The sequence below is a fragment of the Sprattus sprattus genome (assembly GCF_963457725.1).
Source record: "Sprattus sprattus genome assembly, chromosome: 9".
NCBI classification, from domain to species: Eukaryota; Metazoa; Chordata; class Actinopteri; order Clupeiformes; family Clupeidae; genus Sprattus; species Sprattus sprattus.
Window position 1 is genome coordinate 17,743,299 of NC_137928.1, and position 25,098 is coordinate 17,768,396.

Sequence of the window (25,098 nt, forward strand, 5' to 3'; positions counted from 1 at the left end):
CCTGTCAGTTTCGGTCTGGCGTAATTCTGAGATCAATGCTACCCATCTCTAGGTCTAAGATTGAACATGACAACACAGATTCTCCTTGTTTGTCTCTGCTGTGTATTTTCCCCTGGTAGTCCACTGGGCTGCTCTCCCAGACCATTAACAAAAACATTTACCTATTAAACACAACTTCTGATTTGTAAATATAAAACATTTGATGTATGACAGGAAACAACTGCTGAATTTACATTTTTTTATTTGTTTTTGAAGAGTTTACTGACAGCGTATGTTTATTTGGCTGTTACCACACACAGTGTAGCTAATTTCCTTCAAGATATTGCATAGACTTTCTTTCACTTACTTTCATTTTAAAATACACCAGCCACCACATGATGGGTATTATACAAGTTGTAGAACCATAGAAAGGTGCATAATGTCAGATGCTGCATGCTTGCAACAACATTCAACTTGGGGGCAGTACCGTAACCTGATTAACACAACTCAGATCAACTGTTTCTCCTGTTTTTAATCTATACCACAGTTGCAGCGTTCAAATTACATGATTCCTAGAAAGGCACAAAAAAATCTCTCATACAGTCCTTCTTTGAAAATAAAGAGGAGAATCTTGAGAAATTTCGCTGAAGGATCAGAAATGGATAAAAAGCACAAATCCGATCACGGTGAGATTGAATACTCAGCCGTGTTTTTTTTTTTTTTTTTTTTAAACATGTGATTTGAGTCATTAGAGATTCAGCAGCAAAGTTGGTCCTGCAATGGAATGTCAAAATTCCCATAACTTATGGCTTCGGCAAGTATTTTCTTTTGAAGTAAGTTGACATGCCTCATTGAATTAAGGGGCAAGGGAAAGATAACTAGGGTTACCCATCTTGGCACTTAAAAAGAGGAAAAAGAGATTAAATAAAGTAAGAGGGAATGGACGATTGATCCTCAGGCTTGCCAGGAAGGAGTAACCATCTCGGAAAGGTGGAAGAAAGCTGAGAGCTCGGGGTGGAATGGAGTCTCTTCACACTACATTCCCATCCTGATGCTTTGGATGATCTGGAAAATTGCTGTGGGGAGGAAAAGACACACATCAGAGAAAGATGAGACACCAATGAGGAAAGCTCAGGGTTATCCAGTGAGCCCAAAGCAGATGTTTAAATTTCACATTTTCAAATCAGATCAGAGACTGCCAGCTCAACAGCCACATAAGACTGTTACTAGAATTTGAGTTAATCAAACCTATCCTAGGATGAACAAAGATCAAGGGTTGGAGAAAAGATAGCAGATAGAGTAAAGCTGGACTTTGATCCTTTAACGAAGTCATACTGATCTAACCTGAGCATGCTATGTTTACCCACACCAGACCTCTTAATTACATAAACTGATGATTGTCGTTGGTTTCACTGTCTGCCCTTTGTAAATGTATGCACAAACCGCAGATACAATTATTTACTTGCTTAAAATCTTTACTTCAACCATTACAATATATCGATCTTAACTGTGTACCTGATCCGCAGACGACGAATATGAATAATGCAAGAAGCCATGGTCCTACTGCCACTTTCTCGTCTGCAGCCCTCTGTAAAAAAGAAAAAAAAGAAATCAATACGTCACATTTAAGGGGAACACGAAAAGAAAACGATAGCGTTAAGTATAAAAAACAGAGTAGCAGTTTAGTGAAGTGAACTACAATTCATTCAACTTTAACATGCTTATTGAAAGAAAAGTTGTGTTCTACCTAGATAAATGGATATTTACAAGTAACATCACAAATTAGGAGATTGAGGGCTAGGGCTAGTTCACTCATTTCAAATGGAAGCTGTAAAAAATAATTGAAACAATTAATTCAACTTTAACATGCTTATTGAAAGAAAAGTTGTGTTCTACCTAGATAAATGGATATTTACAAGTAACATCACAAATTAGGAGATTGAGGGCTAGGCTAGTTCACTCATTTCAAATGGAAGCTGTAAAAAATAATTGAAGATTACTCGAACGGGAAGCAAACCCATTTTCTGAGTTTGGATGTGTTTAAGTAAAAGCTAAAAGCATACGAAACCATAATTTTTCAGATAACGATTTCTATCGACGGTCGAAATGAACCATAGGGTAATTGAACAGCTAACGTTAGCTGGCTAACTACATCACTTTCGAAGATTTAAAGCCTTACCGTTGATTTTGCCACATTTCCCCGTAGCGTGATGTTTTTGCTGTGTTTCTCGTTAGCCATGCGTATTCTCTGTTTGGCGACCATATTGCAATGTTATGTGTCGATCTTTTTAACAATCTGGAAGATGACAGTCCTGTCTGGCTGCTTCTGAAGACTTGTGCTTCGATTGATGAAGTTGATGAAGTTCCCTCAGAGATGTCTACGTACACCCTAACTCAGCTCCACCCACTTGTCCGATTCCGTGGTCGTGGCGAATAGATGTCTTTCCACCCATTGATCTTACAGCCGCCAAAGTTTTAAAACGTGTTATATGTTTATTCATTCCATACACATTTATCTAGCAAAAAAAAATCCATATAATTTATGTGAAAGTCTGAGCCTAACTTTCTTCCCACAATCAACCCCAATGATCCAATTTGGTGTGCAGGCTGTTTTTTCCCCAAACTATTTTTGTATCAGTATCAGTTGCACATATGTTTACCTAAACACCCAAACAGTTTATATTTGATTTAATCAGTTCTGCCTCTGATTAACTGTACTCGTCAGCACTTATAATGCATACGTGTGCCTTTATGTTAACGTCACGTGATTATTTACGCATTTCCGCCCAAGAATTCCTTTTCCGCTACATCATGGCGCCTCCCATACCTCTTCTCGCAGGTGCGTTAATTCATTTAGTAGTAAATTCTGTAAAGGCACTGTCAATGTCTATTGTGGGGGAACTTTTCGCAAGGCTTGACATCAGCACAAAGATTGAGAATTACTTTAAAGCAATATTAGCTGTTAAGACCACTGTTATTTGATCGATTGATAAGTCAATGGTCGTCAGTGTGTAGTTAGCTAGAAATATAACTCACCATGCATACCCATCATACATTACAAGTACCATGACATTTGAACCATATCGTTGCATATGCAGGCTATTTACAATGGCTTAAGCTGTTCGGTGAGCCACTGTACAAACCTAGAAGCGTATAGGGATAACCATAATTGTGTCACGATTTCGCCCTTTCAGTCCGTGGTTCGGACGGGACGTCTTTGCTGCAAGGACCGCCAACATGTGCGGAATACTCTGCTTTCCAGAGGTATGACGGCCAAGTTAGTCCCAATACTCTTTTCAGTGCCCATCTCTCTGGAATATGCACACATGCTGATGCAAGTCAGGAGGCTTCCAGAGTAGTGGCAGTGATTCCAAGGTTATTTTTCTTTTTTTGCAGGGACACTCGTCCAGGTAGATTCGTGACTTTCAGCAAGGATGGGTCATTGTTCAGCTGGTGCAATGGTGACAAGTAAGGCATATTCAGATTTCGCTATTGCTGAATGTTTACTTTTGTGTTTCTGTCATTTAAGTATTTACAACATTTTCTTTCATTTTGTAGGGTCAGCGTTGTGAAGACTTCAGATGGATCCTCTGTCCAGGATTTTGATCTTCCCAAGACATCATGTTTGGAGTTCTCGCCACAAAATAAAGTGCTAGCCACATGGCAACAGTACACAAGTAAGTACCTATAAATGAAAAGCCATAGAATGCCAGAAAGATATCTTGCCTGAATGGTATTTGAACAAAATTATCAGACCTAAGCTTCATTTAATTCAAGAGTGGATATATTTTAAAATCAAGTTTATTATCATAAGCTATTTATCTATGGTAAGATCTGTGGTCTATGTGTAATAATGTAATGCACTGCCTCCATTTTAAGAAAAACCGGACAACCCACAGGGAGACCCTAACCTGCAGTTATGGGACCTACAGACTGGGAAGTGCATCAAAGCTTTCTATCAGAAAAATATGCAAGGATGGTGAGTTAATTTAAACAAATGCTCATGAGTTCAATATGTGACACTTGCACTTGAGTATTGTGGTATGCTGTACAACAACAGAAACCAATAGCTGACATGTGTTAGTCCATGATTGTTTTGTTTTTGGAGTACGTCACATACCTAACAGAACCAATAATGGTATGGCAACTGTGCATGATATTATTTATTTTGTAGCTCTTTTCTTCTTCTACATCTTAATTCTGAGAAACTCCAACACCAGTTCTCAGCCAACGACTTTGCTTCTGTCTGGAAAGGGCTTAGGCAGATTACAAATTTTAAGCCTAGAGCCCCCCACTCCACTCACGACTCAAGCCTGGCCAACGACTTGAACGAGTTTTACTGTCGCTTCGAAAGACAACGGGACAGTCCTGATACCATCCCCTGTGACACCACCCACAAGCTCAAGCTCATCAGCTTCACATCCCCCACCACAGCAGAGGCCTGCGCCTCTCCACAGCTGCCCACCTCAGAGCACCCCCCCTCCTCCCCCACCACAGTGACGACGACTATCCATTATGGATAGGGACGTCTACAGACTCTTCAGGAGACAGTACCCCTGCAAAGCAACCGGGCCAGACTCTTGTCTCTCCATCCATCCTGAAGCACTGTGCTGATCAGCTGTCTCCGGTGTTCACAGACATTTCTAATCCTCACTGAAGTCATGCCACATACCAGCCTGCTTCAAGACCTCCACCATCATCCGCGTTCCCAAAAAAACAAAGACCACAGGACTTAATAACTACAGACCCCTTGCCCTGACCTCTGTGGTGAAGAAGTCATTTGAGCGCTTTGTGCTGCGTCATCTCAAAGCCAGTTTGCAGTTTGCCTACAGAGCTAAGAGGTCCGTAGACGATGCAGTTAACATGGACCTTTACTCCATCCTCCAGCACCTGGACACCTCAGGAACCTATGCCAGAATCCTGTTTGTGGACTTCGGCTCTGCCTTCAATACAATCATCCCGGCTCTGCTACAGGACAAGCTTCTCCGGCTGAGTGTGCCTGACTCCACCTGCAGGTTGGTCACAGACTTCCTGTCTGACCGGAGGCAGCACGTGAGGCTGGGAAAACATGTCTCTGACCCCCGGACCATCGGCACCGGTTCCCCTCAAGGCTGCGTTCTTTCCCCTCTACTCTTTTCCCTGTACACCAACAGCTGCACCTCCAGTTACCAGTCCGTCAAGCTTCTCAAGTTTGTGGACGACACCACCCTCATTGGGCTCATCTCTGCTGGGGATGAGTCTGCCTACAGGTGGGAGATTGATCATCTGGTGACCTGGTGTGGACAGAACAACCTTGAACTCAACACTCTGAAAACAGTGGAGATGGTCGTAGATTTTTGAAAGAACCAAGCCCCACCAACCCCCATCACCCTGAGTGACTCAGTGACCCAGTCAACAGACCACAAGTAGGAATTGAACCTCATCTCCCTCACCAAAAAAAGCACTTCAGATCAGGGATTAGAAACGGTTCAAAGAACGAAAACGAAAACCGGTAAAGAACGAAATTTTGTGAGGAACGTAATCGAAAACGGGAACAAAAACAATTTCAGCTGTTCCGGAGTGAAAACAATATTTTCAATTTTAAATAACCGGTTAATAACGTTATTTTTCGTTCCAAATAACCTTTCTTGAAATATTGTGGAAATAAAATTACTGTTAAAATAAATCTTGAAATAAAGTTTTATTCCGGAAGTGATGGGCTTGGCTACCTGCCCGCTAAATGTTACCCAGACCGCCTGGCTGAAGTGAAACTACTGTTGACACTAGCGAGTAGCCTAACAGGTCCATCCAAACTTGCCATGAGTGTGCTGCCTGTGCCCGTTACCAAGGTCAGTGTAGAGCGTGCCTTTTCGTCTCTCAAATATGTCCTGTCTCCTTTGCGCAGCAATCTGAAGGAGAATGTTTTGGAGGACATACTTTTCCTTAAACTGAATAAGCAATTTGGTATGTAAGCTATCTGTTGTTCATTTCAAATAGGCTAGCTCTCGAGTTAATAGGCCTCTAGCTATGGACATGAGTTGTGTTTATTTTGTGCGTAATGGAGAAGGTTTTGTTGGAGATGCTCTCCGAATTTGAATGTAGGCCTAAATGTGACCGGCTGAGTTTGTTGTCACTTTGTTTTGAATAGCCATGGGTTTAAGCTGCTGCATTTTCTTGCTTTCCTTTTTTTGAACGGACTTCAGTTCGAAAGACATGGCCATGTTTGCGTTTAAATGGTCCTGCAGCCTGATTTCATGTTGCTGACTGTCGGAAAGGAGGAACCTTTTGTACGGAAACAAATAAAATTGAACTGCAAGGTGATATAATGTTGTTCCATGATTGACGTTGGAACGGGCGCATTGCATTTAACCTATAGGCTACACGCACGCACCCGAATAATGACAAACATTAAGCACGCACGCACCCCCCCCCCCCCCCCCCCCGCATTATGACAAACAGTAAGCACACACAACCCCCCCCCCCCCATGACATTTTTGAAAAGAACGTTATTAACCGTTCTTTTATAAGGTTCTAACCGGTTAGTAATATGAAGAGAAGCATAGGAACACTGGAACGGAACAGAAAAATAACGTTTCTGGTCAGAACGAAACGAAATGAAAAATATTTCGTTTTTAATCCCTGCTTCAGATGATGTACTTCCTGCGGCAGCTGAAGAAGTTCCACCTGCCAAAGGCTATGATGGTGAACTTTTACACCTCCATCATAGAGGCCAAAAAACAGACTGCAGCGTCTTATTCGTTCTGCTAAGAAGGTGATTGGCTGCAATCTGCCATCTCTCCAGGACCTGTTTGCATCCAGGCCCCTGAGGCGTGTAGGGAAGATTATGGTCAACCCCTACCACCCTGGACACAAACTCCTTGTGACACTCCCCTCTGGCAGAAAGCTGCGGTCCATCAGGGCCAAAACTCACGCCACCAGAGCAGCTTCTTTCCATCTGCGGTTGGCCTCATCAACAAGGCCCGGGACCCCCGCCCCCAAACACAGACTCTTATCTCACACTCTTATTTGCACACTCCTGCATAGACTGCACAGCTCTTTCATTTTTCCCTTTAACATATTCTGTACATTTTTAAATATATTTTATATATTGTTTTTCCTATGTTTAAAAAAATAACTCAATGTTTATTGTTTGCACCAATGTACCACAGAAAATTCCTGGTAGGTGAAAACCTACTTGGCAGTAAAAACCTTTCTGATTCTGATTCTTAATAATGCCATCAGGTGTCCAAGCTGGGCTGATGATGAGAGTATAGCAGTCAGAAATGTTAACAACGAGCTTCACTTCTTTGAAGAGAACGACTTTGGTAAGTAGTATCTCATATTCTTTGTCATGACATGACAAATCATATTGCTTGAGGAAGCGGATGTTATTTTTCCACCCATTGTTGTCCTAGTCAAAACGTTGTCTTTTTCTTTGCAGAAACCATTGCCAACAAACTTCATTTACAGAAGGTTTCAGAATTTGCTTTGTCACCAGGATGTAAGCCCAGCAAAGTATGTAGTAATTTGAAAAATGCATATTTTTTTGCTATTGCATTTGAATGACTTCTTCTATCTGTCATGTTAAATAATATTAAACATATCCACTTACTTTTCTAGGTTGCTGTTTATGTCCCTGGAAGCAAGGGTGGCCCTTCTTTTGTTCGGCTTTACCAGTACCCAAACTTTGGGGGGCAAACCTCTGCTCTGGCCAATAAGAGTTTCTTTAAGGCAGACAGAGTGTCAATGCTCTGGAACAACAAAGGTATGTTTATCTCGTGTCTCTTGTCTCTCTTTTTTAAACTCAAAAGATGGGTATTTGAATTATCTTGTTTTCACAAAGAAAAATGACCAGGAATGGAGGGTAAACCTATCTCCATGTCTCCTCTTAGGGTCTGCTGTTCTGGTGACCGCAAGCGTAGAGGTGGATAAAACAGGAGCATCCTACTACGGAGAGCAAACCCTACATTATGTGGCCATCAATGGGGAGAGTGCTGTGGTGCAGCTACGTAAGAGTTCATTTCCCCTTTCTTTCAATGTTGTGATATTGAAATGTATTTTGCAGTTTACATAAATATGTAAAGAAATGTTGTCATTATTGCCAAAATACTGTGGTATAGAATTAAAAAAAAATTGTCAACATATGCTAGATATCTGCAAGTGAGGTTCATTGTGTAAACACTGGATCTAACTTACATTTGGTCTCTCCCCTGAGCAGCAAAGAATGGGCCTATCTATGATGTCGCATGGAGTCCCAACTCAAACGAATTCTGTGCTGTGTACGGCTTTATGCCTGCGAAGGCCACTGTGTTCAACATCAAGTGCGACCCAGTCTTCGACTTCGGCACAGGTCCACGCAACGCAGTCTACTACAGTCCTCAGAGCCACATCCTGGTCCTGGCTGGCTTTGGGAACCTGCAGGGTCACATGGAGGTGTGGGACATGAAGAAATACAAGCAGGTGACAAAGACGCAGGCTGCCGATTCCACGCACTTCTTTTGGTGCCCCGATGGGGAGCACATTGTCACCGCCACCTGTGCCCCTCGACTGCGTGTTAGCAACGGCTACAAGGTGTGGCACTACACTGGCACAGTACTCTACAAGCACGACACACCAGCTGGATCAGAGCTGTTGGAGGTGATGTGGCAGCCCTTCCCAGCAGGCATATTCCCGGAGAAGGCGATTAAGTACCAGGCTGCACAGAGCGAGTTGGGGAGCACAGAGGCTAAGCCGAAGCAAGCATACCGGCCCCCAGCCCTCCGCAACAAACCTGTATCTGCTACCTCCAAACTGGTGAGTGTCTAGTTTGTGACCATGACTCATGCTTTTCTTCACTAATTAAGATTCATGTTGGTATTTTGTCAGTGACCTACTTTACCAATACCCATCACTGACCCTTTTAAGCATTTGTCAGAACAAGTGTTCAGTAAAGACAGTCAGCTTTAATGTGACCTTATCGAACTATTGTTACCTGAATTTTTATAAAAATTCTTCTAACTTAATGAACAAGCAAATGTATTTAGTTTGGGTTCAGTAATCCATGAAAGACGCATTGAGTAGGTTAATATCTGATAGTCTTTACAAGCTGCACAAGCTAAACAAGCCCCACAGACATACCATCAGTATATTACAGGTAGTATATTTCAATACTATTTTTCTTCGTCAGCATGAGGAAGAGCCACCACAAAGCATGAGGCCTGGAGGGGAAAAGCCAATGTCCAAATCAGCGCTAAAGAATCAGAAGAAACGAGAAGCTAAGAAAGCATCCAAGCAGGTACTTGTGCTTCTCACCACTGTAGTTTTGTGTAATAGTACTTTTCAAGTCCCAGAAGATACACTGTACAGACAGAATACATTCGCTTCTTTTTAATATCCACTCCATTAGAGTATTATGTACTGTCTAGAAACTCCATGGGCTCTTGGGCCTTGTTTGGACTTCCAGTCCAAATCTGATTTTTTTTCCTGTATCCAGATTGATTTTCTTTTGTACAGCAATAAAAAAAAAAAACACAAAATCTGATAAGCAAAAATCACATTTAGAGGTGGTTCGAACTGTGACTGGATCGGATTTCTACAGATGCGTCCCATCCTGGGACACTTTAGCTTCTCAAATCGGATTTTAAAGTGTCTTTTGCGCCACTCGCAACGCAAAACAACGACATCAATTTGAGTGACAGGAGTGCTGGAATTCATGCAGCTATTAGCAGAGCACCAAATAACTTACATATTGAAAAGAAAAATGCAGAAGAACTTACATTGATTGATTCAACTCTATGGAGTGTCAACATGACAATATGGAGTGCAACAGTCGGTGGACAGATGCTGAAATAAATGGACTGCTGGCACTTTTGGGGGAGGCTTCTGTACAGGCAAAGCTAGAAGGAATTTATCGTAGTGACTGATGCCTCCGTTACTACCACAGCAACTCCTGCAGGAAATTCGAATCCGATCTGCTTGAAAGTCGTCTCAAAAGATCTGATTTGAGACATACATTTGATTTGCCTGCAGCCTGAACATGGCCTTTGGCTTGGAAAGAGATCCCTTAAAGATTCTACTCGGCAACCTTTTCTTTGTTAACTCAGTCAGTAGTGGTCCTTTGTTCCAGTGTTTTCTGTGTGGTCATCGCTGTTGTTTCTTACGTTTGATCACTGCAGGAAAAGACTGATGAACCACAGACAGAGCCTGAACCCAGTACCACCCTAGCGGATCCTGCTCCTGTGGCCGTCTCCTCAGGGGACCCTGAGCTTGACAAGAAGATAAAAAATGTTAAAAAGGTGAATAAATGGAACTCAACTGTATTATTTATTTAATTGGTATAAAATTATTCATGTTTGTAATAATTGTGCTGTTACCAGAGAAGTTAACGTCGTGGTTTTTGGGATTTAAAAGAAAACCCCAGGGTAACATCATAAGCCAGATTTCACAGTGTTGCTATTTTTTAAATCTGATAGTAACTTCCTGTCACAGATCCACCACATTTAGTGTTATTGGCTTAATTATTCATTTTTCCTTTACCCATTTGTCTCTCTTGCTTTGTTTCTACAGAAATTGAAGGCCATTGATGAATTAAAGGAACAACAAGCATCTGGTAAACCTCTACAAAAGAATCAGGTAAGGGTTCAGTTGCCATAGTAGTAGAACCGTTGACAATTGTTGTTGCGGTATTTATGCAGGATGTCTACCGAAGTCAATGTGACGGATCAGAATATTCATAGAAGTAGATATATAGAATGGTAATTTCATAAATTTTGACTTGGCCTATATTCATTCTTGGTGAGGGAGTCCCCACGTCACAGTATCAACTCTCCTTACAGTGGTTCTTTGATAAACCGAGGTAGAGCCTGCATCTGATAAACTGAAGGGAAACCAGTGAGTTAAATCAGTTAGGAAAGCTGATAAAAATGGGCCTGGCAAAACTACATCTGAACAGTCTTATGTTTACTTGTGAGTTTCGGCTAAAATAGTTGACACTGTCTGGTGCAGAGGCTGGTGTGTTTTTTTTCTTCTGTTTACCTCCCCTCTGTCCTTGTTAGCTTTTATGATAATGCATGTTTTCATATTTTACTTATTTTCCCCATAGATGGATAAAGTGCAAAAGGAAGCACAGCTGTTGAAGGAACTGGAAGACCTTGAACTTGGATTGTGAATAAAGGACATTTATCAGTCATTTTAGGAACTTGCCATTTTGTCACATTATCGATTAACAAATTTAAGGAATATACATTGCAGCTCAAAGCCTGTTGCCTTTAACATATTGAGGTCTACTTGCAAATTCATAACACTGAAGGCATTATTGCTATGCAATGTTCTGTACAGGTGATAAGGGCAGTGGTGTCTGGTGATTTTTGTTTTTTTTGCAGTACTTTCTTATGGTCGGAACTGACAAGTAACGCTAAACCCATTTGAAATGTACTCCATTTTTTTTTTTTTTTAAACCTTGCTGGTAATAATGATTTTCAATTTGCCTGAAAGTATTTTCCAGCCAAAGTTGTTTAAGCTGTAAGTTGCCCATGAATTGGGATGAGTTTCATCCACATAAAAAATAAATATTTTGAGATCCCAAACAGCCTTTAGTTTTGTATTATTAATGGTCTCTACTATAGCTTTGTCATGAGACATTGTGTTGCAAATAATATGAATAGGGTGGTGGAGGCACATTATGAATAACAAACTCATAAGCTATGTTAATAATTTTTTCTTGAATTGATTTTATTTTGGTCAAAACTGCCGAGTAGATGTGTACGATGTGTTTTAATGGCCAATTGTTGGAAGACATAGTAGTTCTGTATTTAGTTATCAAAGTTTTAAATTATCCTAATTGAGAGCAAATTAAATGCAATAATATTTGGAGGTGAAATACATTGTTTCAATCGTTTTAGAACTGTTTTGTGATTGCTAAAACAAACTGATTTCCATGGCTGGATGGCATTTTCCTGTTCTGTGACAGCCTGCATTACCCAATAGTCCATAAACAGGTTTTAAAAAGGAATAAAGTGCTTCATTCTAGACTTAATGAAAAGGATTTCAAAACTATATCATCAACATATAATGTGCAATGTGTTTGAGAGATGATTTTGAAATAAATAAGCTCACCCCAAACTGGAGAAGTAGCCATTATTGTAAGTTAATTTATAGCGGTGTCTTTGACAGCCACATTGTATTAATATAAAGACTGTAAATAATAGGGCTATCAGTTACAACTACATTTCAATATAGGCCTTGATATATTAAAATTAAAACACAATCGGTAGTTAGTCCACTTGTACTAATGCTTGTGCGCAAGAAAATAGGAATATATTCACCCACCTATTAAAACCATAATGGTTTTGCAATTAGTCAATGGAGATGCATCGCCTGTGCCAATGATTGTAGCTGCCAAATGTGAGGACCTGCCTGATGTGAGGCCGCATGCGCAAACTTTGCGACACTATTGTAGTACAACGAGCCAGGTAATGCTGGTGGTGTAGGCTACAGCATGAAGTGGAATGACAGGCGCATTTGTTTACGTTTGAAATCCACCAAGGTTTATGATGTTAAGCTTCATGTTTATTGAATTATTAGTAAAGCAGTGCATTCATTAGCCTACTAGTAACAGTAATACAACATAGCCCCATATGTTGACACTGAGCCTTATGCTGTAAACCGTTGACAAAATTATAAAACACTACGTTAAATGAACCTACATTATGCGTTAAGAGAAGCCAGATACGTTGATATTAAACCATGTATGAGAATGCACGTCTTGGATAGTTTGCTCCTGAGCCTTCTGCCGTAAACCGTTTGTGTTTGCGCATGCGGACTCACATCAGGCAGCGGCGGACTCTAGACATCCTATTGGCGGACTCACATCAGGCAGGGTCCTCACATTTGGCAGCTAATCACTAGCTATACTTTTTAAGATGAAAGGGAGGTGTCGCGTGCTTGTGACGTCTCCGGATATGACACCGGAAATGCACTACTCGGACGATTTCTTATGTCGTTGTATTCTGTATTCACATTGTTGTTAGCAAGCTTGTCTATTTTCACATCAGTTGAAGTGAACCGCTCGCCATGAACTGACTTCTGTGAATACTTATAAAAGGACATTTTCATAACAAAATTCAAGGTTTGAGAATACCTCTTCCTTATATCGATACCCTGTCCATCTATAACTAAACTGTACTAAAATACAAACGTTATTCATGAATGAAGTAGCTAGCTTTAGTGAATAATAAGTTGCATGCCAACCGGTTAGGTAACGCTAGCTAGCAGAGCTAGCTAGTTGAGCTAACGTTATATATTTTAAGCAATTTTAGCAGGTTGACCTGGCTAAGATGTGTAGGTACAGACCTCAGCTTATAAAATGATGTGCACCTATGTTTCGATAGATTGTTTATTATGATATATGTAGGTAATGACCACAGTGAGCTATTAAGCTAACGTCAAAGGTTCTGTGGCCAGATTTGTTTGCAAGAGATGTTAGCCAATGTTAGTTGTGACTGAAAACCTACGTGAACAGTTAGCCTAGCTAGCACGTAACCTACGGCACCTAATATTGTGTCGGTCAGATGTAGGCCTGCAGATTTATGATCGACATTTAGTTTTCACTTGTTAGATGTGACTTGGTAATCTTAACATTAATCAAACAGGACGCAATCTAGTGAGATGTTACTGTGAAGCTAATTGGTAATTGCAGTCTGCAGAAAATGGCCATGAAAGCTTTGGAAGTTATCATTTGTTCGTCAGATTGTCGAACATTAGCGTAATAAGGGAAGGATTCAGCATGTAGTTAATACGTATAAGGCTCTGAGCGGTTAGTTGCTTACGATTAATTTGACATTAATTAGGTCCCAAGCCTTAGAAATGTACATTAGGAGTAAACTCAAAAGGATGTCGATTCAGTGAAGTTTATGTTACCAACCACATGATTTACTCAATTGCTGTGACTTAATTTAGCCACATTAGCTAACATACAATTTAATTGATCAGAAAATGTACTTATTTACCCAAGTTAACTTACGTCACTTTCTACCTAGCGAATATTAAGTCAATAGCAGTCTTGCCAGCTATATTTCTATGATAAACTAAGGACAGGCCAACATATAGACAGATATATTTGGCGATTGTTTATATAGCTGTTGCTAATGTTTGGTATAGAGTACATTTGTGTTAAGTTGTTCTGTCAAATATATTGACATTGTGCCTCTGGTTTTCTTTCACTGAACATTCAAAAAACACTCTTCAAGTATACACAATAGATGTCAAGTAAGAATAAGCAATGCCAACAGACATACAGGGTCTGTACCCCGCTGAATAGTTTCCAGCTTCATGTCTTGCTAGCAGGTGAGGAAGCTAGCGTCACGTCGCCCGCTTAGCATCAATGCATTTAGTGACGCAGTTGTCTGTAATGCTACTTCACGGCAAGGACAGGCATCCGTGATTCTGCAGGACCGCTTCAAACCATGGTGCATATTTTATTTGGTTGTAGAATAAATGTGTGTATGGGGTGCAGTTACGCGGCCGCTGACAGCACCGCCACTTGTACGTCAAGGCATTAATGTTAGCTGATTTGTCCTGTGTGCTTTAGCCAATCATAACATTTCATGTGCTAGCTGTGTCTCAACGTAAGATTTGAGGATATCATCTGATCACTGGTACGTTAATTGACAGCTGCCCTAACTGTCAAATGTACAGTTGTAAAACGTTTTATGCGTCGGTTCTACTGTCGCAAGTAGATGTTGTCTTACCATTTGAATGAAGAACATCTTGTACATTAGGAAACGCCTATTTTGGTGCATTACCACGAATTCCCATGTTGCACAAGCCATGTAATTGTATAAGACGTTCTCTTTCAGGAAAAACTATTCGGACTGGCTGATATAAAGAAGGTATCTCAAACACTGGACCAACTCGTAAGTGAATGGTTTTGCATTTTCTGTCTGTGTTCGCAGTAGACAAAAGACCGCTGCAGCTGTCAGGGCTTTGGGCGATACATTCATTGTGCATGTTTTCTGTACCTGTTTTCTTTTCATACAAATTTTGGGTAACGTCCTTTTCTTTTTGTTGTAGAACCTGGTAGACTTGAATGGGTACGGTGATCGTCGATACATTGGTAAGGTTAACCAGGTCTATGTTATTTTGTGCTCTGCCTTGAGACGCTTTGGAAGCTTGACGTCAACCGAGCCGTTACGTTTTCCCGAAATTTCCTAGATCCAGCACAAATAGCCAACCGTTTTGGTGACTCCATTATGCCTGTGAAAAAGAAGAGAAAGTCCTCTGGTTCGGACGACTCTGGCCTAAGAAAGTGTAAAATTACCAGGTAAATTTGTTTGGCTTTTTAAAATGGTGGTCACGCTATTTTGCACAGTACACTTCATTAGAAAAGTTAGCAAGTAGGCCCTTATCATTGGCATTGCTTCATTCGGTTAAGTGTGTGCATGTGAGTGTATGTGAATGGGCATTGCCATTGCAATGCGAACTCTAGAAATAAACTATTTTTCTTGCTTAGAAGGAATTTTCCATTACCTTGCTGAACACTTGCTGTAAATCATTAATTGTCATTAGATTATTACTTAACATTTCCCCCAATTCTCTCTAGTTACTGCAGAACTCAAACATCAAGTAGACTGATAAACCCAGAGGATCAGTTCTCCAATAAAAAGTGCCTCGCCTGGTTTTATGAATATGCAGGTAATTTGCAGATGCAAAACATTAATAACGTAAGCATGCAACAAAATATTATATTAAAACAAGCATCTTAGTCTTACAATTTTGTTTGTATAGTAAGAAAATTCCGTAATCGATTCCTTTCTTAGGTACAGATGAGGTGGTGGGACCAGAGGGAATGGAGAAGTTTTGTGAAGATATTGGAGTGGAGCCGGAAAATGTAAGCCCCATGATATTTTTCTACATAGGGAAGAAATGATACCAGTCTGTCAGACATGTTGGCTACCAAAGTCAAACTGTAAGACATCACTTTCTTTTACTGAAGTAGTTTGAGATCTTTCTCTGTAACTACTATTATTAATTATTAGTATGTACAGTGTGGCCAACATAACTAAGTTAAAGAAAATAAGCAAAAACAATAACATAAAATATTGATGAATTTTATATATAGATATGTTCTAACCAGATTATCATCTAATTTGTGTGCACAATTTCTCATTGCCTTTGCAGATTGTAATGTTGGTGTTGGCTTGGAAACTAGAGGCAGAAAATATGGGTTTCTTCACTAAAGAGGAGTGGTTAAAGGGGATGACCTCACTGCTGTAAGTGCCTGCCTCTGTTCCTATCAAGGTATCAGTATGTGTTTACATGTAATCTTAATGCATGGTGCTAATCCCATCCTTTTCCCTCTCCATCACAGATGCGACTGCACAGAGAGGGTACAAGGCAAGCTGGACTATTTAAGGTCTCAGCTCAACGACAGTGTAGTGTTCAGGCACATCTACAGATATGCCTTTGATTTTGCTCGGGTGAGGACTCTTTATTCATTATAGATATATTGTAAGAAATTATTTGGTGTGATTATGAGTAAGGGAACTGTGTTATTGCTGCATGCCTTAGAATGCCTTTGTATCAAAGAGACCAACACTGAACGTCGTCCTTTTCATCTCTCTGCAGGACAAAGACCAGAGAAGTCTGGATATGGACACAGCAAAATCAATGCTAGCTTTAATCTTAGGAAGGACGTGGCCCTTATTCCCTGTCTTTCATCAGTTCTTGGAGGTATGTGGTATTTGCCAGCAGGTGATGCAAGACATGCATAGGAAATAGCATTTTTCAAAGAGTACACTTTCACATTAGAAACTGCACAGACTTACTGTGGTGTGTGTTTGACTGTTTTTAGGGTGTTATTGGATGAAAATCCCTGTTGTCTTTGTTCCATAGCAATCCAAGTATAAAGTTATGAACAAGGACCAGTGGTACAACGTTCTAGAGTTCAGTCGCACTGTCAATGCTGACCTCAGTAACTATGATGAGGACGGAGCCTGTGAGTGTCTGATACTTTTCATAATAGTCATCAGAATTTTTCTCTTGTATTGTCCTTATCTTCTGTCCTTTGTCCTTCTCTTCTGTCCTTTGATCACTGACACTAAAATTATTTACTTCAAGTTTTATATTGATTATTCATCACTAAAGTTTAAGTATATATCCTTTTTAGTTGATTTTCCCATCATCCCTTATAAGTGATATGATGTTCATGTAGATGACCGGAACCAGGCAATTAGATAAGGCACTGGTAGATTGTCAGATTTCCCATTACTCTGATGGCCTGGATTGTCTGTTTAACCCAGCTGTTTTCATGACCTTGCCCTAGGGCCCGTGCTGCTGGATGAGTTTGTGGAGTGGCAGAAGGCTCGGTCGGCATTATAGCGGAAGAGGGGAGCGTGCCATTTGAGGAGACGAAGCACACAGGAGGATGTTCTCCCTCTCTTCCGACAAAAAACGAAATAAGTAACTTAAGTAAAAACACACAACACACACCTCCCACGGGTCACCTCTCCTCTGTCTCAGTGGAAGGTGAGAGTGAAATATGCTCTTAAGAGACTTCTTCAGTGTTTAATTAAAAAGAAAAAAGAAGTTCAGTACAGGAAGAAGGACAAACCTAAAAGGGGGAACTATTTTTCGTATGTCTTGCATATTGTTGCAATGGTTACATAGCCAGTGTTGTAAGATCTACTGGGCAATTTATTTGTTTCTGTAATATTTTGTTTTTCCTTTTTCGAGTCTTACCTTGTTTATAGTGTTTTCAAAGGAAAAATAAAGAATTAAATTGTATCAAAGTCTGTATTTATTGAAATTGTATTGTATTTATTTAGACAAAATAGATGTGTACAAAGTCTCAACTTGAGATTATGATAGTACATTACATGTGTAACATGATTAACAAGAAACTTTTTTTTTCTTTTTTAACAAGAAACCTTTTAAATCAAATGTTTTGTAAAAAAAAAAAATTGGATATAGGATTTCAGCCTTAATTATGATCAGTATTTACCACCATAAATTATGATTATAATTTACACAAAACCGTTTTTTGCTGTCAATATCTGAAATGCATATTCTACAGATCTACAAAATCTACAGATACTACAATTTAGAGTTGAATGGGATCACTTTCACAGCCTCAGATTTCAACTGATCCCTCCTCACTTGACTGGCCCAGTTCGGACTCTGGGTTGTGCTGTGTTTGCAGATGTGTGTGTGTGCTAAGGTCTGGTGTCTCCACGGAGCCCATGATGGCGTTAAGGCGGTTCAGAGATTGTACCCTCTGCTTTGGCCGCGGTGCACCATCAATGTCCCCCTCTGGGTCCCTGATGTGGCCATAATGATGGCCCTCTTCATCGTAGTTGTAGAGCTTAATCACTCTGCTCCGTCTTGCCGCCCTTGGTGGCACCTGGTCGTCCGGTGGGAGGTTTGTCCCTGGAGGTTCCTGATTTCTCATGGATGGAGCTGCACTGCTGGAGCCTTCTTGGCCGTCGCCGTCTCCTTCCTCCTGGTGTGCGCTTTCCTCTGCCTGCTCCCTCTTCGAGCGGAAGCTCCTTGGAGCTTTGACGGGAGTAGAGTGCGATGTGCTCGCGTCATCATCGTCCAGGGAGATCTCGTTCCTGAAGTTTGAGCTGTTGAATCCCGAGGGGCTTGTCCTCATGGAAATTTGGTCGGTGTTGTCCTCTGAGGTTCTGCGGTGGTCGACCCCTTGTAGTTGTAAACGTGACTTTACATTTCGCAGGCATCTGATGAGATGGGATCTGCTGAACGTGCCGAGGGCAAACCCTCCAAGAAAGGTCACCAACACAGATGATGTCACAGCAGCTGTGAAGTGACTATCAGAAACTGTGTCTTGTGTGTCAACCTTAACTTCTCTGGACAACCTTGGTTTAGGCATGGGATTCTGACAGGAGCCCAGTGCTAGGACTCTGTATGGGAGGATGACTCTTTCCTGTTTGTCCTCTTGGAAGCAGTAATAAAGCCCATTGTACTGGCAGCTAAAGTTCAGTATAGTCAAGCTTCCATTGCAGAGGCATTTAATGTCTCTGTAGCTGTCACAGGAGCTTCGGCTTGTCAGCCATCCGACAGGGGTCTTCCAATACTTAACCATTCCTGCGTGTGAGAATGGGGAAGTTTTAGTTGTTCATCAGAATATGCACATGGATCATGTTCATCAGAATATGTTAAACAGTTTTGAATTGCTGAGAAATGACCCTGTTTTTGTTGTTGAAATAACATAAATTGATCAGAAATATAGTGTAGACTACAGCTTGAAATGGCTGATTATACACTATGGAATATCTACATAGATGTGGAAGGCCAAGTTTTTGCCACCATCACTCCTGTGTTTCTATGGCAGATTATGTTAGGCAATCCTACATAATCTTGTTTAAAAAGACTGATTCATCCTTAGAAAACCCTTTTGCTATTACATGTGTTCGACTTTGTGCTTTTTAAGGACGCAATAAAACTGGCCTTTGTGCTTCTTGAGTATCAGCACTTATGGAATTGATTATGGTCTAGGAAATTCAAAGAGGAAGAGCTTTCTTCAGAAGTGCTTCAATACATTATATTATATTGTTCAAAGAAAGTAAAACTGTTCTAAGATAGAAATCGGCAAGCTACACCAGCTGCTTTACAGGTCCTTGACTTGAGTAACTGGTACCAATAAAACTCTAGTCTGGTCGTCAGAAGTAAAGAGGCTCTGGAATGTTGGCCTTCAAGAAAATCACATGTCTGAGGCTGGCCAAGGAAAGGAAAAGACTAACATTAGCGAAAGGAAACAAATATTGGGTTGGAACATGTTGCGGTGTTTGGATCGCAGTAAAAGGATGCTGGAGGAGTGCTTGACAACATCTCACAAGTATTGTAGAGAAAATGGGACGGACTGAGGGTTGGTTGCTAGTAAAGTATGGACTTTGTAAAGAGAAGAAGAAATCTTTACCAAGGAAGGCTATTACCTCATTTTAACAACTTTAATGCCATGCCATACCTCGTAGACGGCACTTGAGGGCCAATTTTATTCTACAGCCCCCAGACCCAGTTGCTCCAAATAATGTAAGACCTCTTTAGTGAAGAAGCAGTCAAGCTGTAATGCTGCAGAGTTTGTCATTTCTGCAAATGGAGGATTCTTTGATGAAATCAAATTTTCAACCACAAAATTGTTATTTCTTCAGAAATCATTATTTCTAACTTTTTCAATGTCTTGACTATTTTCAATTAATTCTGCACCTGATTTGATTGATAGAATTTGAGTTTCCCTGGAAGTCCATTTCTGGGTAATTCCAAACAGACATGGTTGTGTATATGTTCTCATTTCAGATACACAATAGAGCTACTGATTTTAGACCCGTCATTATGATACACTACCATCAAGACTATTTCTACTGTATAGAAGCAAAAAAAATGCAATCGAATCAAGACAAGTATGTGAAGATATTTGACAAGCAGGCCCTCTAGTGGTGGACTCACTTCCATTGTAATTGTCCCTGCACGGCATCGTCAGAGATTTCCCTGGAACCCCAGTAAGGACGACTGTTGTATGGACCGTCAGAGGTGCCCTCTCCCCCTGCAGGGACCCGAACGTCCCCTGGCACAATACCCAATCAGTCAGCCACGCAGGACCCCCGCTCCTCTGCTCAGATCCGCAGTCACATTTAAGGGGGTTGCCATGGAGACGCAGGTCGACTCCCTGCTCCCAGAGAAACTTCACCGTGGTGTCATGGAGCTCCCCCAGCTGGTTGAAACTTAAATCAACTTTCTGTTAGGGAACATAATATATTTTGACCTATATTGACCTATTCTACATTATATGAACCTTGGAGTCAACAGATAAATGGCTTGTTCCTGCCACTGACAAACTCAAATGGTTTTGCCATTAGTCTGTAAGCCTTTGTGCTCAGCAGTTGTAAATTGTTTACATTTTGAGTTTTGTTTACTTTTGCAGGTAGGATCTACGCTAGATTCATGAGCCAAACATCAATTCCCATCACTTCATCTGGTAATATTCAGATGACATCACCTTCAGATTTTCATGGTTTCGGAATGCTTCAGCAGCCAAAGTTGAGATCTGGTTGTCCTCCAGTTGTAGTATCTTAAGATCTGGGCAGCTATTGAGATCTCTAGCCAGCAGCTGAGAAAGACTATTGGTTCCCAATGACAAAGTTTTCAGTCCAGTCAGTACGTTAATGGCTGAAATAATGACAAAAAAAGATTATTTTCTGTATATATTTTACTCTAATAAGTATAGAGTTTAGAGAGATAATAAAAAGCTATAGGCTATATTAAATTACTACTGTGGAATTCATAACTTCAACTCATGCTCTCATCACAAAACATCTTTTGATCAACTTGGTGTCGTATAAAGCTGGAACACTAAATATTAGTCACCTCTTACCTTCTGGGACAGTACGAAGGTTGTTGTTCTGAAGCCACAAGTCCTCCAAGTTTGTCAGGTCAGTAAATGCCATCTTGTGGATCCATCGTAGTTGGTTATGTCTCAAATCAAGCACTTTGAGGTTCCTTAGTCCCTGAAACATTCCCTCTGTCACAACCCCAAGAGTGTTGCTGCTGAGATTCAGTTCTTGTAGTCCGTGCAGGCTGGAAAAAGCCCCATCATCAATCTTTTCAAGGGAGTTGTGGCTGAGGATGAGCTGGGAGATAGGACATAAGTGGTGTGTGAAGTCAAACCGCTTGATTTCAGTGATGTTGTTATAACTCAGATCCAGGGATTTAATCTGAGGGGGCAGGGTTGAAGGCACAGCCCCGAGGCCCAGCCCTGAGCAGTTTACTTGCAGGCTGTGGCTTGCTGTGTTTTCATTCTCACTAGGCTTTTGTGGAAAGTTCAACTCACAGAGGATGAATGGACTGGCCAGTGCAACTTGGTCACTCGTCCACCAAGGCAAAGAGAGAAGCATGAACTTCAACACTTTAAAGGTTATATCCATTATATCCTAAAAAAAAAAATGGAATTGAGAAAAAAAGTCTACCATCATATAAGTCTACCATCATATAAGCAGAACAATACCATCATAAAATGGATTAGGATGAGTGGTTGATTAACATTACCCTTTGAAATTGTACTTATTACAATATTGAAATATTTGTATCATCTTACCGGTTTTTCTATTGAATTCTCCTTTGTTCACAAAAAGAAGGGGACATGTTATTTAGATGCAGCACAGCGTATGCCTGTGTTGTTTCCCCCAGTGCAAAGTGCAGTGTGCACATGACCAGCATGACATTTCTCACATGTCTGTTAATGCTCTCCTCACAGTGTAAAGATTAACCCCAAGGAGATGAGTAAACAGCCGGAAATCTTAAAACTATAGTTCTGATGATGACACACCTTTTACCCTCTTTAGTTTAAAACCAAACCAGGGTTTTTGTATGAGAGAAAATAAAGAAAACAAATATTTGAGTGTGCTTTAAATCCATTTCAGTGCTTTGAAGTTGTAGTTTTGATGATTTGTTTTAACCTTCCATTTGTATTTTCCATCATGCAGATTTTTTTTTTTCACTTGTTTAGTTCCATAGCACTGAGTACGCTGGTGGCGGTGATGATGGTTAGGAGGAAGATGCAAGCAAAGAAGAGAGGGGTAATTCTAGCGCACTTTCCCGACACCATAGCCTTTAACAATACAACCAAGCGACGAGGTTGTAGTCTAGTCGTTTAATGTGCAGCAGATGTCGCTGTTTATTCGTTTTGGTCATACAACGTGATGTCCTCCAAAGAGTCGTGGGTTACGAGATGATACAACTGCTAAAATATTCACCAACTCATTCTCGGACTGGTTGATTAAGCTAACTTGTCATACGAGTTATTTGATAGCTGTAGTTTACACATAACAAGATAGGTCACAAATCAGGATACGCCTATCGCTTAGGGGACGTTTCTAGCTTTTGATCGGGGGCTAAGTAAAGTTTGCCTGAGGCTCTTTGTCTTCTTTTCTTTTTTGAAGGGAGATCAGCTTTAGTCGGTTGGGAAGGTGGAGGCTATCTAACTAGATCTTAATATAACATTCGTGACAAAACAGGAAATCATTTTTATTTTTTGTATTAATTGTATCCCTCTAGGCTATGTATGTGTTTTGTTGCCCACGTGCTCTTTGGCAATAGCCTACTGTTTCAAATCAATAAAGCAAGTATTTGAACTTAACTGACCCGAGAGAGGGAGAGAGAGACCTTCACTTGGCAGACTTGGCCGTCAGTTCACCGCAGGTGTAAGGGCTATCTAGCCTGGGTTGCTATATAGTCACATTAGTGAATGTTTTTTTTGGCATCAACATAATTCGAACGATTTAAGCTTTATTGAAACAGCCAAGAAGGTTAGATTGTTGTTGTTGTTTTTTTTTTTTATGGTGCGCACGTCTTCCAACCTTGTGTGCACTGTGCAGTGCTTGATTACTCCCCTCTCCTTCGGAAGTCAAGCTCCACTCTGTTACACAGTCTGTTTGTTGTTTTGCTATAAACACCTCCGTTTTCAGGGCGAAACTTTGGTAGGCTTGAAATATGCGGGGCTATATAGTCACTCCCGAGTGACTGACCTTACGAACCACTATAGTCTGGATCTGTAGATGTGTTTATGGTCTGGATAGCCTGCATTGCCATCTTATATTTGAGTCCTAAATGCCTCTATAGCCAAACACAGTGTTGGGGAAGTTACTTTGAGAGTAACTTTGCAAGCTACCAAATACACGCTGAGAGAAGTTGAGCTGAAGCAAAGCTACCCTAGGCAGTGGTGGAAATTACTTTGTAAAAAACTATGAAATTTAGATAAGATATAACATAATACAAAAAAGTTCCATGTTAGCAAAATGACACTGAATTTAGTTTATTAGTATGTGCTTACATATAGCCTACATAATAAACCTCAACCAAAAAAAAACTTTTGATGGTTAAGTACAAGGAATGTCACCTTAGTTTTGTACCTATACAATGTAAATCTGAGTCCAGGTGGGGTGTTGCTCCAAGCAGGATTATTCAGTCAACCAGGCAACTTTTTAAACAACATGCAACCACTTCTCTGGAGAGTATAATAACATGTAGACCACAACCCCCAGAACTGCAAACACACTTTTATTTGTCTGACTTGGCAGAGTATAGCCTATGACAAATACAGCATTGTCTTTTGGCAGTTATTTATTCAAGGTCAGGTTGTCAGCCAAAAACGACCTTTCAACGTTTGAAGAAAATGAAATAGCCTAGTTTGTTATCTCTGAATAAATAATTCTGCCAGTCTTTACTCTAAATGTGTATATCAGTGCACGATGTTTTGTTTCTCAGGTTGCTTACTGCAGGTGCTACCATACCACCCTGAACCTTTTCCTTTGTATTTGCAGCGTGTGCATGAGAGGCGCGTGTACGTCGCTCACATTCCTGCCAGCAGGGCGCGCTCCCTAGGGTGAGGGGCAAGAGAGGAGGCAGGCAGGGACACTTTTGTTGTCATGGTAATGCATGGTGTTTTTTTCTCCACTGATAGAGGCACTTCACAAAGGATTGTCACCGCTGTTAAATACAAAAGTATATAGCTAAATATTTTAAGACCCAGTGAAATACGTACAGTATATGATAAAAGGTATTTTATTCTTTGGATGATGTGACGAAGTGAGGATCGGTCGCCAAGGCAACGACAATATGCGTTTTCGAAGGGATGAAGTCATTGTTACGCCAGTAGTTGCTATAGTTACATCCTAGGGAGGGCGCTGCGGAGGGCTGGTCTACGTAATATGACGCAAGGCGGGGGCGTGCCCGCGGTGCGCGCTGCGCAAGGCTGCTTGTTGTTCCCGCAGAGAGGCAAGAAGATGGCGGCCGTGTCAAGCGGAGGTGCAGCTGGGTCCGCTGCGGCCGGGATTACGCACTCTAGCCGACCGGCCGCAGGTATCAGCGCCCAGAACCGAGCACAGCCATCACCCGGGGTCAACCACCCCGGTAGACCTTCCCCGGCAACGGGGTGCATCACTAACCCTGGCCACCCTTCAGGCAGCAGGCCCCCCCCAGCCCGAGTGGGCTACTACGAAATCGAGCGGACCATCGGCAAGGGGAATTTCGCCGTCGTTAAACTAGCCACACATGTCATCACAAAAGCTAAGGTAAGAAGACATGGAAAGCGTTAAACAGAACGATCATATCCAGGTTGTCATCGCTTTGTAGGCATCCATATCTGATTGTTGG

At 41.0% G+C, this 25,098-nt stretch overlaps 4 protein-coding genes across 4 annotated transcripts in view; 3 read left to right on the forward strand and 1 right to left on the reverse strand.

Moving 5' to 3' along the window:
- Positions 1 to 224: 224 nt before the first annotated feature.
- On the reverse strand, positions 225 to 2,310 carry serp1 (stress-associated endoplasmic reticulum protein 1). Its single transcript, XM_080844752.1, has 3 exons — positions 2,159 to 2,310; positions 1,495 to 1,567; positions 225 to 1,055 (listed from the first exon to the last, which is right to left on the reverse strand). The coding sequence occupies exons 1-3, from the start codon at positions 2,240 to 2,242 to the stop codon at positions 1,015 to 1,017; spliced, it is 198 nt and encodes a 65-aa protein (XP_080700878.1). The 5' UTR covers positions 2,243 to 2,310; the 3' UTR covers positions 225 to 1,014.
- Positions 2,311 to 2,788: 478 nt separating this feature from the next.
- eif2a (eukaryotic translation initiation factor 2A) lies at positions 2,789 to 12,021 on the forward strand. The gene is made up of 14 exons (XM_080844332.1): positions 2,789 to 2,818; positions 3,174 to 3,243; positions 3,376 to 3,447; positions 3,538 to 3,656; positions 3,859 to 3,958; positions 7,201 to 7,283; positions 7,400 to 7,473; positions 7,579 to 7,723; positions 7,851 to 7,967; positions 8,177 to 8,751; positions 9,125 to 9,232; positions 10,113 to 10,232; positions 10,504 to 10,569; positions 11,039 to 12,021. Exons 1-14 carry the CDS (start codon positions 2,791 to 2,793, stop codon positions 11,102 to 11,104), a joined length of 1,743 nt encoding a protein of 580 aa, XP_080700458.1. The 5' UTR covers positions 2,789 to 2,790; the 3' UTR covers positions 11,105 to 12,021.
- A 928-nt stretch (positions 12,022 to 12,949) lies between these two features.
- Positions 12,950 to 17,730, forward strand: dcun1d5 (DCN1, defective in cullin neddylation 1, domain containing 5). Its single transcript, XM_080844212.1, has 11 exons — positions 12,950 to 13,063; positions 14,793 to 14,849; positions 15,007 to 15,049; positions 15,148 to 15,256; positions 15,536 to 15,627; positions 15,753 to 15,823; positions 16,114 to 16,205; positions 16,304 to 16,412; positions 16,561 to 16,665; positions 16,828 to 16,930; positions 17,258 to 17,730. The coding sequence occupies exons 4-11, from the start codon at positions 15,186 to 15,188 to the stop codon at positions 17,311 to 17,313; spliced, it is 699 nt and encodes a 232-aa protein (XP_080700338.1). The 5' UTR covers positions 12,950 to 13,063; positions 14,793 to 14,849; positions 15,007 to 15,049; positions 15,148 to 15,185; the 3' UTR covers positions 17,314 to 17,730.
- A 7,018-nt stretch (positions 17,731 to 24,748) lies between these two features.
- Positions 24,749 to 25,098, forward strand: part of sik3 (SIK family kinase 3) — a 40,368-nt gene continuing 40,018 nt past the window's right edge. The window contains exon 1 of the mRNA XM_080844210.1: positions 24,749 to 25,016. The gene's annotated coding sequence lies outside the window, so the exon portion shown is untranslated. The remainder of the gene's footprint in view (positions 25,017 to 25,098) is intronic.

Excerpts from the sequence above, each read along its gene's own strand:
- dcun1d5 (XM_080844212.1), top strand. The coding sequence starts at position 15,186 with ATGCCTGTGAAAAAGAAGAGAAAGTCCTCTGGTTCGGACGACTCTGGC. Across the intron at positions 15,257-15,535 it reads AGAAAGTGTAAAATTACCAG|TTACTGCAGAACTCAAACAT; the intron begins GTAAATTTGTTT and ends AATTCTCTCTAG. Across the intron at positions 15,628-15,752 it reads CTGGTTTTATGAATATGCAG|GTACAGATGAGGTGGTGGGA; the intron begins GTAATTTGCAGA and ends TTCCTTTCTTAG.
- serp1 (XM_080844752.1), bottom strand. The coding sequence starts at position 2,242 with ATGGTCGCCAAACAGAGAATACGCATGGCTAACGAGAAACACAGCAAA. Across the intron at positions 1,568-2,158 it reads GAAATGTGGCAAAATCAACG|AGGGCTGCAGACGAGAAAGT; the intron begins GTAAGGCTTTAA and ends TCTTTTTTACAG. Across the intron at positions 1,056-1,494 it reads ATTCGTCGTCTGCGGATCAG|CAATTTTCCAGATCATCCAA; the intron begins GTACACAGTTAA and ends TCCTCCCCACAG.
- eif2a (XM_080844332.1), top strand. The coding sequence starts at position 2,791 with ATGGCGCCTCCCATACCTCTTCTCGCAG. Across the intron at positions 3,959-7,200 it reads CAGAAAAATATGCAAGGATG|GTGTCCAAGCTGGGCTGATG; the intron begins GTGAGTTAATTT and ends TAATGCCATCAG. Across the intron at positions 7,284-7,399 it reads CTTTGAAGAGAACGACTTTG|AAACCATTGCCAACAAACTT; the intron begins GTAAGTAGTATC and ends TTTTCTTTGCAG.